Genomic DNA, 14683 nt, shown 5'->3' on the forward strand with positions numbered 1-14683 from the left:
TAATGGTAGCCTCTTTGTCACACTAGTAGTATTGTATGTACAAGTGTTTTTCAGATTTAATCCTATAAACACCATTGTTCCAGTCACAAAAAGGAAGATGCCAGCTGATGTGGCAGTGTTTGCTTTCTCTTTCATTTTACCAAAGACAACAAACATGTTGGAAGTGATATTTCCATTTGCCAGTGGTTAGAAAGTCCTACTATGGCAGGCCAAATCCATTCAGGTCTACCAAGGCTATTCCACTCATTACTCAAACACTCGACAGAAGTCCATCTTTCACTCTTTATATGAAGGTGACAATGTGAGCTATACAGCTCAATATCAAAATGGAGAGGTGAGGAAGGATGTTTTCACTGCTGGCCTTTGGTCCTCATAAAGAATTCATATGCCCTCAGGAATCAATGAAAGATCTTTCACCCCATTTCTCCGTGAGTAATCTGTTGATAACCTGGGCAAGAGCAAAGAGGGGGACTTGATAAAAGAGAAACTGAAAACATGAACCATAATTCTGTTAAAACACAACATATTTTTTTTTTTTTTTTACAATACTGGACAGAATGTCTTTTTGTTCAGTGCTCTTGAACTCTGCATTCCTCTGATGATGATGTCCTAGATCATTCCAGCCAGCCAAGGTGGAAGGAAGAGCCCCACAGATCCCAGTATGCACACCAGTACAAACATCCAGAGGAATATTCTGTCTATGACCATAGCCACATACTTCCAGTCCTCCTTCACCTATTGGAGAAGAGAAACACAGCAGAAAGGGACATTTCAATTTTCACACCACACCACTTTCCTTTTTACCAGCTGTCAATTTCCACCCTTGATTGATTTCTCTCGAATGGCTGATTTTTTCATTATGAGGCTGCTATCTCCTAAATGTCAGTCAATCCTTGCATGTCTTGCTTATGAAAAATTCAAGGTCAAATTATTGAAGTCCTCTTGCCTCAAAGATAAGAGTTTTTCTGACTACAGATATAAAGCGCATTGCGGTGTTTATTATGACCAATATCAGTGAATACAGTGACTTCTGCCATTTCTTTTTCATGAACAAGTTGTATACACACAGTTACATCTCTTGAGAAACAACCCTTGACACTGGTCATCGGTTTTTAGTGGTCTGTACTTAAAGGTACAATATGTAATAATTTAGTTCATCAAACATGCAAGTGACCATAACAGCAGGTCCTGACACTATTGGGAAAAATCACCCCCCCACACACACATTAAGGTTAACCAGGCTAGCACTGACTGTGCTGGACAGTGCTAGGCTGTTGAGTGTGGTGTTAGCCAGGCTAACACACATGCATTTCAAGCTTTTAAACACCCAGACTTGTTCAGTCAGTTTGGAATACTGTTACCCAGTGAAATAACCACATCCACAGCTTAAATGTTAACCAAACACCCCTACTGCTTCCTCCTTCACTCTCATCCTACTTGTTGCCGGTAATCGCAGAGCAGAGATCATTTAAGTGATGTAATAAATTCTCACTCAACCACGTCCTTGTGGTTCCATGGGGGATCTAGATGGAGTAAATGAACAGGGTTGAAAGTAAATAATGGTATTTATTCATGTTACTGTGCTTGAGTAACTGGTATTGGCATCAGTACCAGTAACGCAGACATAATTCTCGGACTGGATATTGGACTGACGTCACCCATCCACATACCAATACGCGATAGACACGCACACAAATTGCTGCCTGTAGTATTTCTATAATATTTCTATATTTAATCTACTGCTACTGCCGCCACAGCAATCTTTTAGCATAGCTGCAGCTAGTGAACACAGAGATTTTGTTCTTTGTCAGCAGTGCCTTCCCGGATGCACTGTGCTGATTATGGTATAGCGCCACAGTGGTGTGTGTTGGTGCTGCAAATAAATTAGATTATAATGATTAGATTATAATGGACAAAACGACAGGAAGATGACCTATGAATGATCAATTTCCCTTTGACATCCTATGCCAGGTGCTGAGGGGATTAGTGTTATCAAAAATTACTAGATCAATTTATCTGGTAGACTGGATTTAAGCCAAATTAAGATATACGGAAGACTAAGCCACTTTGTAGTAACTCATAAGATTTCCTTACGTATTTCCTAATTTAAGCATTCACAACATCATTTTATGTCATCATCAAAGCTGGCACTATGCCATATTTTTATTGTCATAAAATTAATGTCTGTATACTCACTGAAAAGTCAGCATCCTCTGCCTTGAGGTGATCAGCGATGTATTGAACTCCCTCTATGGCCCGTTGCATAGCTGGGGAAATCGTGGGGACAATGGCATCCTTCTGGGAACTTGGGTCTTTAGTGAAGTCTGCACTGGCTGTTTCTGCTGGGTGGTCTGAAAGGACTTGTTTCTTTACTCTCCCTACCAGCTCTTTGGCCCCCGTCCCATCATCATGTAGACAGCAGTATTGGAAGCTGCGGTTGCGACAATGATGCCCAGCTCCCTGCAGGAGGTCCTTCTGATGGTCAGACATGTGCTCTTCACTGAGGGAGCGGCCATTTGGGGCCAGTGCTTTTGGGTCCTCCCTGGATAGGGTGCGGAGGGGGCCCAGTGGCAGGGCAGGGGGTAAGGTGGACAATGGGGAAGAAGATGAGGGAGAAGAGTTGTGTCCCTGTTGGTATGATTGTTCTGGGAGAGGTGAATATTGGCCAGATGGGGACCGGCAGAAAAGCTGGGACTTCATTTGGTTCTCTTTCAGACTGAGACCCTCAAGGGGTGTGGAGGATGGAGAAGGGGAACTGACAAGGATGTTGGGGCTGTCAGACGGAGACGTTGGGAGTATGTCCTCTAGCTGGCTCATCCGTCTCAACCGTGTTTCCAAACCTGCCCAGAATTCCTGTGAGCTGCCTGTTGCAGATATTGAGGTTGGACGGTGCATCATCTCGATAAGCTTCTTGCAGTTATCCTTGGCTGCGGCTGGTGGTCGCTTCATGAAGAGGACTCGAGGGACCAGGTCCAGGAATACTCTCCGCACCCAGTGAGGCATACCATGAGTTTGTGGTGATCGGTGATGTACATTAAGCACAAAGACAGTAATAATAATGGAGAGTGTGACGAAGATCATGGTGAAGAGCAGGTATTCACCAATGAGTGGAATCACCAGCGATGTAGACGGTATGATTTCTGTGATTAGGAGGAGGAATACCGTCAGGGACAATAACACTGAGATACACAAGGTGATCTTCTCCCCACATTGTGATGGCAAATAGAACACCAGCACAGTCAAACAGGAGATGAGTAGACATGGGATAATAAGGTTGATGGTGTAGAACAACGGAAGCCTCCTAATGATGAAGTAGTAGGTGATGTCCGGATAGATCTCTGTGCAGCACTCATACTTTTTGGTATTATACTTGCCCACTGCATTGATAATGACCCACTCGCCACTCTCCCAGTAGTCCATCTGGTCCACGTTATTGGCCATGCTGATGAGATCGATCTTGGCGCGATCATAAGTCCACGAACCGAACTTCATCTTGCAATTTTGCTGGTCGAATGGGAAAAAGGTGACATCTATGCTACAGGAAGACTTATAGATGGCAGGTGGCATCCACTTTATTCGACCATCATGGAATAGTTGTGCCTTGGTCAGGTGAGTTACTGCAAAGTCTCCATCAGCACTGCAAATAAAAAACAGGATGTAAAGCATTCTTCAAAATGCAGTTCTGTCATTCTGCATTTATGTTAAGGCTTAAGGATATTTCTTTATGTTCCCTAAATTCATTTTTGTTTTTTTTTTTGACTATCTTTTTAAATATTTGTTACCATTAGTCACCACCACTAAAACAACATTTGTTGTATGAGAACATGATTACCTCTAGTCACAAGGCAGCAACAAGTGGAATCTGTTGGACTGAATGAATGACAACGGCTTATCCTCACAATGAGAAAACACAATCACATGAATCGTTTCACGAATTTGATGATATGGTGACTTGTTATTATTTTATTAGGGAATTCTTTTATTTGTGTTTCTGATCTACACTTTATCAGCAGATTTCCCTTATTTAGAATGTAGAAAATATAGGCATACCTGAAACAGTCACATTGGATGCATGTTAATTGTGGTCCTTTGAAACACATCCAAATACATTTCATCCCCTAATTCCCAGCCTAATGTATTGCTTTGTACAATGTAGCAAGCTTTGTTTATGACCAGATCCATTATAGCTGACCTTGTTCACATTTATCTCAGCAAATTACTTTATGACATTGGCACAGGACAAAATATCTGGCACTGCTGCAGAATCATGTTTCCCTCCAAGTCATCCCATCTGTTGGAATTAAATTATCACACTTTGAACATTAGTTGCTATATGGTTATTTTTGCCTTGAAAATGGCATTAGCTTTTTAAGATCCAGACACTCAAGCACTTTATATGACTGTGTGAAAAGAATTTCTTCATTACCGCTAAATATAATGACAGCATACACATCAGGACGTGTACTCTAAGTCCTTACTTGTTGTAGAGCACTATGTCAGGCCTCCAGATGATCTCAGAGGGAATGCGGATGGAGGTGACGTTCTCATATTCCTCTGGGTTCCAGCGCAGTTTGTAGTCATTCCATTCCTGCAGCAGAACATATTTTCTGTAATGAGCACAAAATTAACTTTTCCTTATACTAGCTATATTGTACTGTATTATGTCTGGTTATTACATACTTGCTTGACCCAGACATTTGTAGTCATCATCTGGTTCTTCTCATCCTTATTTTACAAAAACAGGAGACAGAATTATTGACATTGATCCCATTTCAAGTTACAAGAAGTTTATGTCTTGACTATATAATATACATAAGCATCCCCATACTATATCCCCATACTTGTTAGATTCGACAACTGTATTCATTAATCATATATAGAACCAATCAGCATGTGTGTCCTCTGATTATAATCAGCCTGCACTTCATGTAAAAACCATTCTTACTGTATCGCTGAGTCTCTGCATCACCACTGCTGGCAAGCTGCTTTCCCCATGCTCAACTCAGCAGCATTATGCTGTCTTAGACATTTCAGTGTGTGAGTCCCTCGGGAGCAGCATCCAGGGTTGAGTCTCACTAGCAGGTGTGTGGAACAAGGAAAGTCATCTAATTGTCTGCCAGCATCATGAGGATTATCCCCATAGATAGGATAGAGAGTGCACATATTTGATGTTTAAAGGAATGGTAAACTAAAATGTGCATTTTTTTTTTTTCAATAAAATGTCTTTTATTGTTATTCTTGGGTGTAGAAAACTTCACAAAACTGTGAGAATCTGAAGTTCTTTCTGTGCAAGCCTATTGGGTGATTTTGCCTGAATCGCCTGAAACATGGTTTTGCAGGGGATTAAAAGCTACATTCATATGTAAGAGTGGAGCGATCCAATCCAAACACAGCCTCATTTGTTATTCCCCCTGCCCCCATTTGGATTACTCTTCAACTGCGCCTGCTATCCTGCTAGCCTTAACAAATGATAGTACTGTAACACTAACTGTTAGCTTGTGAGCAAGGCACACAGGATTATTTACCAGTCTATCATTAATTCAACCATATTAATTCATTTTAATCAGTAGAGGTGAGAGCTAGTAAAGCGCCTCCATCTGATAAAGCTCTACAGCAATGCTAGCAGTGAAAACCTTTTCTAAAATATTGTTGCGGTGTCAGTAAGACCCGTAACTACTTCAGTTACAACAAGCAAGGATATTTTCACTGTGCTGGACAGCTGGTTGGTCTTAGCAGGGTCCAGACAATATTGTTACCCTACAAGGGAAATTAAATCTGGTCTAGGCCTGCTGGAACGGATTACTGTGGAAATCCAGCTCCTAAAATTATGCACTTGTAGGAACTATCAAATCTTGGTGGATAGTAAAAATAGTGATCAATGAATAATGTTTAATAATAAAATCACCATTTTTAACTGGATTTACCATCCCCTGCAACTTGGTGCAGTGACAGCTCCAAATGGCACTGAACAATGAAAACTGAACTGAATACCCAGAAGTCCTGCGTCCAACTGCACACAGTACACTCATGTTCACCAGGCTTCACCAGGCTCTCTGATACTTTTATACCAAAGAATGCCTGGGGGACGAGAGAGGCAAAAGATCTAATACTGATCCAGAGGAGTCCAGCTTTAACTGGAAGGATCACTCCCTGTGTTTAAGAGAGTTTGTATTTTGTTCGTTGTAATGACATAATGAGTACAAACATGTAAAAGCAGGGGTGCATTTGAAAATGTATTATTTACTGTACCATAAGTATTTTTTGCCACATATTCAAACATTTATTATCACTCACCACATCAATAAGCTGGGCTATTGACAGGCCAAAGTGCACAAACACCACATCTGAGGTGTTTTCCACTGGCCGGGAGAGCTTGTTGTAGTGGGCAAAGAGATCTTTGAGCAGCCTCTCTTCAGCATGGCCACGAGGTCCAACCTGGGGACAGACTAAGGGAAGGAAAGAAGAGAAGGAAGCATCAGGGCAGCTAAACCTAATTCTACATGAAGTGACCCTGGTGTAATACTGTGCTTTGCATCTCAGCCCTTTTTATTTATTTAATTAGTCGTTTAAGTACAGTGCAAGTACATACAGTCTTTCACTGCTTTTTTGTCAGTTTGAAACAGAATAAATCGTAATTATCCTTTGTTTTTAATATATGCATCGAAATTATCTTATGTTAAATTATCATGTTTCATAATTATCTCATGTTTAATTGTCGTGTGTTTCATAATTATCTTATGTTTAATTATCTTATGTTTCATAATTACGTTTAATCCTATGTTGATGATCTGTCAGGGTTTTAAGACCGCTCTGTGTAATCAACATCTGTTATCTCCAATACGTGAAGAAATGCAAAGTACTGTTTTTCCCTACACACCAGATTAGATTGCTATCTGTTGTGCATTGTGTTCCAGCTATTTTTGTGCAGAAGAGCACAGTGGCCATTGATTCTTCTTGGGTCATTAACATTATAATCATGACGTGTTGAAATTGTTGTTCTTTTTGCACATTAATAATGAACTCACTCTTCTGCTGTGTTGGTTTTAGATAGAATCTCAAGTGGGCTGTTATTATCTATTAATAGAAGACTATGAAAAATAGAAACCATGAGGTTACATATGTGATCCTGCACACACTCGCTACCACATGAACCCATCTGTAATGAGACTGTCTCATGCAGCCATGCCACTGTTAAGAGCCCACTCTTGTAGTTACAGGGTGAAGTCTAAAAGAGGCTGAGCTCTGTTGTCCACAGCAGAGTGGTGTGTTACATGAGACTGTATCCGCAAGGTGAGGGACAGACAGCTGGGAGAGAGGGGGACAGGGAAAAGAGGAAGGATGAATTTGAATCTGAGGGTATCCGTTGTGTCTCTGAACAGACATGCTGATGGAGCGATCTGTCGAGATGTGTCATCCCTCCCTCACCCCCCCCGCCCTCCCTCCCTCTGTGTCTCTCAGCCGTTGGGCTCTGATGGACGAACACAATCACATCCGTCCTCTTTAGAATCGGCTCACATAGCACAGAGGATGACCTAACGAGGTCTGGGAACAATTAAAGAGACAAGGACCATACAAAGGCTTGTGGACAATGTCCTTTGTATCCCAGTCCTCTTTATTTATTTAATTAAACATTTTTTCATTCAGGACATTGTGCATCTGCACAGGTAATTTATTGGCACAGCAATACATCACTAGCCATGATTTATACAGCAGTCCTCGCTGATATTTCATAATGGTCTGGCACTACAATATCTGTCTTATATATGCATAAGAAACACATATGCACGATCTTAATATGTGGGGAAGGGGGGGGGGGGCAGCATATGTCAAGCAATTCTCCAGGGGGGCAAACTAGCTGTTCTTTTTTTATTTGTATCACCTTTATTACTGCAATTTGTTTTGTGTCTCAAGTGGGTTCTGGGTCTATCTATCTATCTATCTATCTATGTATCTGTCTGTCTGTCTGTCTCTCTGTCTGTCTGTTTATCTCTCTGTCTGTCTGTCTAACTCAATTACATATCCTCCTTGGCCAGAGAAGCTATGCTCTTGTAAGTTGTACCCTTAAAATGGAGACACAGATGTTGTTGGTATGCTGCTGGCCTTCGCCTCAGGTCCTCCTACCCACTCAATCAAAGCTGATGGGCTGTCCTTCAGTTGCCTGAAAACTGGCATCCTCCTTTTTTTTCCTAAAGGCTTAGGATCAATATCTTATTAAATGGATATAGTTCCTTTTTTCCCTACATCCTCTCTTCCTGTTTACACCTGAATCTGTTTGACGTGTCCAGATGCTGAACAACCTTGGGATGCCCATGAGTTTTTGGATTAGAGCAAAATTGTCAAATAGCCCCAGGATGCAGGTGCCTTTGTTTTATCGCATCAGTTCAACGCGATCTCTCTGTTCAATGCAGCTGATACGAAACGCTCCAGCAGATTCCAAAGCAACCTTGTAACTGATCCAATTAAATCTGAGAGCTTGAAGCTTCGCCTGGCAATGGAAATGTGTGGGTCAAAGCAGTAATGCATGCAGGCCTTGTTCATGGAAGAAAGGAGGTGGTTGTTGGTCCCAGACTGGTGGAAGAGTAAAGCTCAGTAGATCCTCGACCTGTTCTTCATGGGATTCTGTGCCTGGCACTGGAACGGACCTTGTTACTACTAGTTAGTCACTCAGAGAGGGGACAATTAAGCTTTCACTCTGTAGCTTTCTCTTCCTGCTGACTGGCTGTCCACTAGAAACAGGGCTGAACGATTAGCAGCAATATTGTCAAAAATGAGTATGGTCAAGTGCAATATCTAAAATGCAGAAGTTGTGATTGTTTTTTATTATTATTATTTATGTATGTATTTATTTATTTTTTGATAAAGTTAAAATTTGTGACAGAAATGCATTAGAAAAATATTGTGGTTCTGCAGAGATGCCCTGGCCTACAAATTATATTCTCCAACTGTACAAGAACATTTTTGTTTGGTAGCAAAAATCAAATCATTGTCATTTTGACAGTTAAAAATATGATGCAAAAAATGATGTAATTACTGTATAATTAATCACAAAATTATTTTTTTCTACCATATCATTCAGTCCTAACAAGAAACCATGCAACAATTTGTTTTTGCTTGTTAACAGAATGATAATTTTTATAGACAATATTGAAACCATCTGTTGACGTCTCTTGGTGCTAAAATTAAAAGTATTATTCATCATATAATGTATTTATAAATATTTGCGGTTTTACAAAGCAATCAGCGTAAGCCTCTCATCCTGGTTAGTTATCTGCTGTCAGTGCTTCTGGACCTAGTTCTGTCCTCATTTGATGAATATGCTCTCACAGGCCAAGAATGCATGAACAGCAAATACTGGTTTCATCACCCAAGTGAATCCTTTACCCAAACTAAGCCGCCAGTGCCTGTTGCCAGGTCACCAACAAACAGAGATCTCCATCTGCTAAACATCCAATTTGCAAAGCATTTTGTCATCAACACTACAAAGTTTTTATCCTGAAGGTCACATAGCATCTGTGTTTCCTGTTTCTCATGTTTCCTGAATGAATTGTAATCGTCTTGCATTATTCATTATGACTGATTAGATTTTGCAACAAACCTATGTAGTGAATTATTATTTGCCGAGCCGAATGTTGGAGCACAAAGCTGCTGTAAAGACAGGAGGGAAAATGATTTACCTTGAGAGGGAAGGGTGAAGAGAAGTACGCTCATCATTGGTAAACACTTGGACAGATCCATAGTGCCTCCAGCAGTGAACGCAACTCTGTGGGTGAACTCCCTCCAACATCCACTGGACTTCAGCCTCAGTAGTCAGACATCCCAGGTCAGGTTTGTGAGAGCAAAAGCCCCGAGGCGAGCTAGCCCGGGAGTCCTGTGCTGTGACACCAGGTCTGCAGGAGATTCAGATTAGGCTAGGTGGTCAGATGAAGAGGTCATGTCAGTCCATGTCCCTCTGTGCCCTGGTTTCTTCCTGGCTCCATCTATCTCGCTCTTCACTCACTCTGCTGGCCGGTCTGAGCGTCCTCAGACCTCTTGATTAGTTCTCTGATCCCACAGTTCAAAGTCCCTCCTTGTTCCCCTGGAATCCTTCAACCAAGTGTGGCTTATTCCTCTCTTCTCCACCCTCCCTCTCCACATTACTCCCTCCCTCCTCCCTCCTCCCTCCTCTCTCCGCCTCCTCATCTCCTCACCTCATCTCTCTCTCTCTCTCTCTCTTACTCTCTCTCCCCTGTCTGTGTATTCTCTCCTTCCCTCCCACCTATTTTTTCCACCCTGTCTCAGTTTTCTCTATCTCCACTTTTTTTTTCCATGAACAGTGAACTTTTGGAGACACTGTTGTGCTGTCAGTGAGAGAGAGAATGTATCTATTGGGTATGAAGGGCTTTTATCATATATACATGAGCAATGCTGCCAGTGTGTGTTTGCGAGTGTGTATATTTGCAGAGCATTTATTTGTATGTGGGCTGTGTTATCAGTGTGTAAGCAGCCCTTGTGTGTGTATGTCTATCCGAGTCCGGTCTGGTGGAAGTGCCTGTGAGTCATAAAACCTTTAGATACTATTCAGTCTACTCCCTGCCCTGTTACACTGGAGGATATCATCTTCATCCCCCCGGTTCTTCCTTAAACACCCCTGACGCCTCACCTGCTGTCAAATCTTTTTACATGTAATGCCTTACACACAGATAGCGCTTCCTCCTTTTCCACGGGACCTCGCTGTGCCGCGCTGCCACTCCGCTTTACAGATTTTATACGTCAGCAGAGCTCAATGCCAAGGCCGGCCATCCATTTAGGCAGTTGCATTCGCTCGAGGTGTAGCTGCTGTTGCCATACATCTTTTCACTTTTCCCCAGCAGTGCCAAGATGTCTTGTTTTGATGTCAGAGAGAGAGCATAACGATGAGAGGCACTTGAGGAATAAACAACCTTGATCATCTCTTCACTTTAGATCGGCTCAAGGGGGAAGCCAGCTTTTAACTTCCAACAGGCTCCTCCTAACAGTGAATTACACGACAGAATGCAGCAAAAGAGGTCTAGGTGGAGATATATTTTGCTGGGGTGGATGTCTTTGTCAGATGTGTATTTATTTAACTTTTTTTTTTTTTTTTAGTACACTGTGAACACACAGAGAAAAGCCTCCGCAGAGTACACATTGATTTTTCTCTAATCAAAGACATGCTCTCTTGATCCGGTGATGACTAACACTTACTTGACAGATGAAGAGATCCCTCTCATCAGTTATCGAGACGCAGGGGAGATGCGTTGTGCGGTGTAGCCTGCGAGCATCTGACCATCACAGACTTGATAACCGATTATTTACTAGGACTGACGACAAGAGACCTGTAGGAGTTTGTAAGGGGGGCAACAAAGCTGCAGGGGGCCACAATAGGAGGGAATTTCACTTCCAGTAATGGACAGGATGTATAAATGTCCCTATTAAGGCTTGGGTAGTTGACACTTATACACTAGTACATCTCACACCTTGTATAGAGACACACACATATAAACACACTCTCTGGCCAGCTCAGCTGATGAGGCAAGCCATCTGTGCACCCTGGCTTTCAGTGGAGGGGGAGTATGAGGGGTTGTGTATTCACCACTTGCAGCCACCTCCTTAATAATTCAACTTGACTTGATAGTGGCAAGGCTTTGGTGATCGGAGACGAAGCACTATGACCTTCTCCACATCAGGTCGCACTGATAGGACGGCGTTCACTGACCCATTCTGGCCACAATTGTGAGAAAGGGGGGAGATGGTTGCAATCCCAAATGCTGTGCTCTAACCTAACCTGGGTGCAAAGGGTAATGAAAATCTGGGAAACCAGTTATTCTCAGAGAATTCAGTTATACCTGTATAAGGCCGAATTCTAACAAAGCTACAATATGCAACTTTTTTACACTTAAATAACAATAGGATATATTCGTCATCATCAGTCAGTCTGTGCCTGAACCTGCCTGAAATTGTTTTGTCAGTAATGTTTTAAGAAATGAAAGAACACTGGAGCTTAACATGCATCAGGCAAGACCTGTTCATACACATTTTTTTTTTTTTTTTTTTTTTTTTTAAATTGCCCGTCTTTGCCATCTGCTCCATCGGCGGCTGTGGTGCCTGTTCGGATGCCTCGGGCAAGATGACAGCTCATCAAGATGAATGACAAGTGTTGGAATGGGAACTTGACCAACTGTGGGGGAGGAGGGCGGGACTAACAATAGGCTTCCTGTCTGAGAGTGAACACGAGCTTTAATCATTGGCACAAGACACAAACCTTGTATAGCTTTTCATAGAGGAAATAACTTGATAATGAACACTGACCACGGAACAGCGTTTCCCACACTGAGGTCCTTAAGGAGCCTCCAGGAGCCCCCTGCAAAATGAGGATTAGCTCATTTTTACTGTTATTTGATTCAATTGACATTAGTACAGTGAGAGAAGGTTAAAGAGTGGCAGTTCTTATTGGAGGTTTCACTCAGCCATTGTTGTCTCCAGAATAGTCGAGACAGAGAACAAGGTCCCTCTAGTACAGACTGCATGACATGCTTTTTTGAAAAATCGATTGTTGAAGGCCTGACTAGTTCACATGGCTTTAAGCATTTCATTCTTAATACTGACAAAAGCACCGTGTATATACTCTTACATCGTTTTACAGTCTAAACTGTAAATAAAACAGCATTTTGTAGCTTTTCATGTTTGTAGCATGTTGCAGAAGACGCATTTTTACAATTTCAGAGTACAAAAAGTTTGCTACCAAGTTGAACGCTTACATGGAAACCTTTACCTTTTTCATTAGTTTCAGTTTTCATAATTCATTAATGCCATAATATTTGAGCTCTCCCATATGTGACATAGCCTTGTGGGTATAGAGAGGACAGTGTAATTAAGCTTATTTATTGTAGCTGAGCTGAATCAAGATGGAAAGCTTTACTCTTTCTGCAAGCAAAGCACACTAGATGCATCACAATGGAACCGCGACGATATAAGAATAAAGTCCAACATTCGCATTCCTCACCCAGCCCTATTCTGAGAGATACAATGATAACAAGAACAGTGGACGGGTGAGTTTATAGATTTCATGTTAATCAGACAACCAACAGTAGTCATGAGGGGAATGAATCTTACGTGAAAATGGCAGCATTATTCATGCTCCCAAAACCCAGCGAAGCATCTGCGGTATTGATCAGTTCACTTTATGCTCCCACTGAGGCCAATCTCTTTCAGGCTCGCTCCCTGGAACAGCCTCAGGACCTGTGTTCTCCAGCTCCGCCAGCGCTCAACAACACATGTTTTGCCTGAGTGATTCACACACCTGTCTTTGTTCCAGTGACATACATCCACCTTCAGACACACCAACCAGCCCACACATGCTCAACAGGCTCATCCCATGTATGCTTAAACACCGGCGCTGTGGTTGCTTGTCAGTCATGGTCCCATCTATCCAAAGTTGGGACAAACAATTCTTGGCAGCTCCAGGCTTAGCTCTGGAAAATAAAATGAAGAGATTTCACATTGGCTTTTCTGCTACTGAACTGTATGAACATGAACAAAAGAGCAGGTGCTCTGAGCATAATTAATCATAGCATTGTTGCCTTTGCTGTCACAGGGCATGCTTTCTCAAGATTGCTTTAAGCATGGAGTCAAATTTGGTGGAACTAGGGCCCTGCAGCACTAAAGTTTGAAACCATCCCGAATGCAATGGGCAAAGGGAAATATTGACATGCTCTTATGCCAAGCATGAACCCACCTGCAGCAGCCCAGGGGTGATCTGAGATGGGCAAGTGAACAGGTGCCAGCAAAACCGGGGCATCTGCAGGGCGAATGCCATCTGTTCACATACACACAGCCTTTAACAAACTGCCATAGGGGGGTACCATCGCTGTTGAATTCTTAGGAAAGGGTTGCATATAAATGAATGCAATCCTTTTTCACTTTTCTTGAAAGACAGCACGGAAAATTTTCTCCATTGAGATGGTGTGCTAAGAATTCAGAAGTTGACTGTGCATGCCGGTGGGTGCCATTTACAGATCACAACACTGCCTCAGCAAACTGGATTAAATCTTGTCCAAGGTCATTCAGGGACAATGCTCCATTTGATCTTCCACTTCAGTGGCTTATTGCCACCAATGTTTGAGATCAATATTATTCTGATGACAGTCAAAATCATTATGCACAAATGTCATTAAAAGGAAAATGATGCTATGTCCATGAACAACATAGTTGTCAAGCAATGATGTGTTGCATTTTATTGACTGTTTTTCACTGATGGACTGATCATGTACATGATTATGAATCACATTATAGTGGTGTTCATAGATGTTAGAAGAGAGCAAAAGTAATGACAGTTATAAGATGTGCAGTAGCTCAGCTGCAGCATACACTTAGTACAGACTCAGTGCAATGGTGACACCATTCATGGTGCAGTGTAACTTGTGCACATAGTAGATAAATGGTAAAATTATCTATTCAGTTTGTAGAATCACAAATTGGTGTGTATTTTACATGGAATATGAGAATTAAACATTAATACAATAATGCATCACATGTAGTTGGGTAGTTCCTCACCACATTTTTTCCAACATAGTCATACTCTCAAACTTTTTAAGTAGAAATGGGGCAGGCAATTAAAATTTTAAAAAGAACCATGATGAATTTATGTCATCTAATTCTAAAGGGGTACCTTGACATTTTCACGTTA

At 41.8% G+C, this 14683-nt stretch overlaps 1 protein-coding gene across 1 annotated transcript; it reads right to left on the reverse strand.

Annotated features, from left to right (window-relative positions):
* Window positions 1-178: 178 nt before the first annotated feature.
* On the reverse strand, window positions 179-10083 carry LOC115362588 (neuronal acetylcholine receptor subunit alpha-2-like). The gene is made up of 7 exons (XM_030056560.1): window positions 9998-10083; window positions 9675-9887; window positions 6295-6446; window positions 4681-4725; window positions 4479-4588; window positions 2197-3637; window positions 179-735 (listed from the first exon to the last, which is right to left on the reverse strand). Exons 2-7 carry the CDS (start codon window positions 9733-9735, stop codon window positions 610-612), a joined length of 1935 nt encoding a protein of 644 aa, XP_029912420.1. The 5' UTR covers window positions 9736-9887; window positions 9998-10083; the 3' UTR covers window positions 179-609.
* Between the last annotated feature and the right edge of the window lie 4600 nt (window positions 10084-14683).

Source organism: Myripristis murdjan, chromosome 7 (assembly GCF_902150065.1).
Source record: "Myripristis murdjan chromosome 7, fMyrMur1.1, whole genome shotgun sequence".
In the NCBI taxonomy this organism is placed as follows: Eukaryota; Metazoa; Chordata; class Actinopteri; order Holocentriformes; family Holocentridae; genus Myripristis; species Myripristis murdjan.

Coding starts and splice junctions, on each gene's coding strand:
- LOC115362588 (XM_030056560.1), bottom strand. CDS start 9,735: ATGGATCTGTCCAAGTGTTTACCAATGATGAGCGTACTTCTCTTCACC. Junction 4,726..6,294: donor TAGCCCAGCTTATTGATGTG/GTGAGTGATAAT, acceptor TTGTAAAATAAG/GATGAGAAGAACCAGATGAT. Junction 3,638..4,478: donor GACATAGTGCTCTACAACAA/GTAAGGACTTAG, acceptor TTTTATTTGCAG/TGCTGATGGAGACTTTGCAG.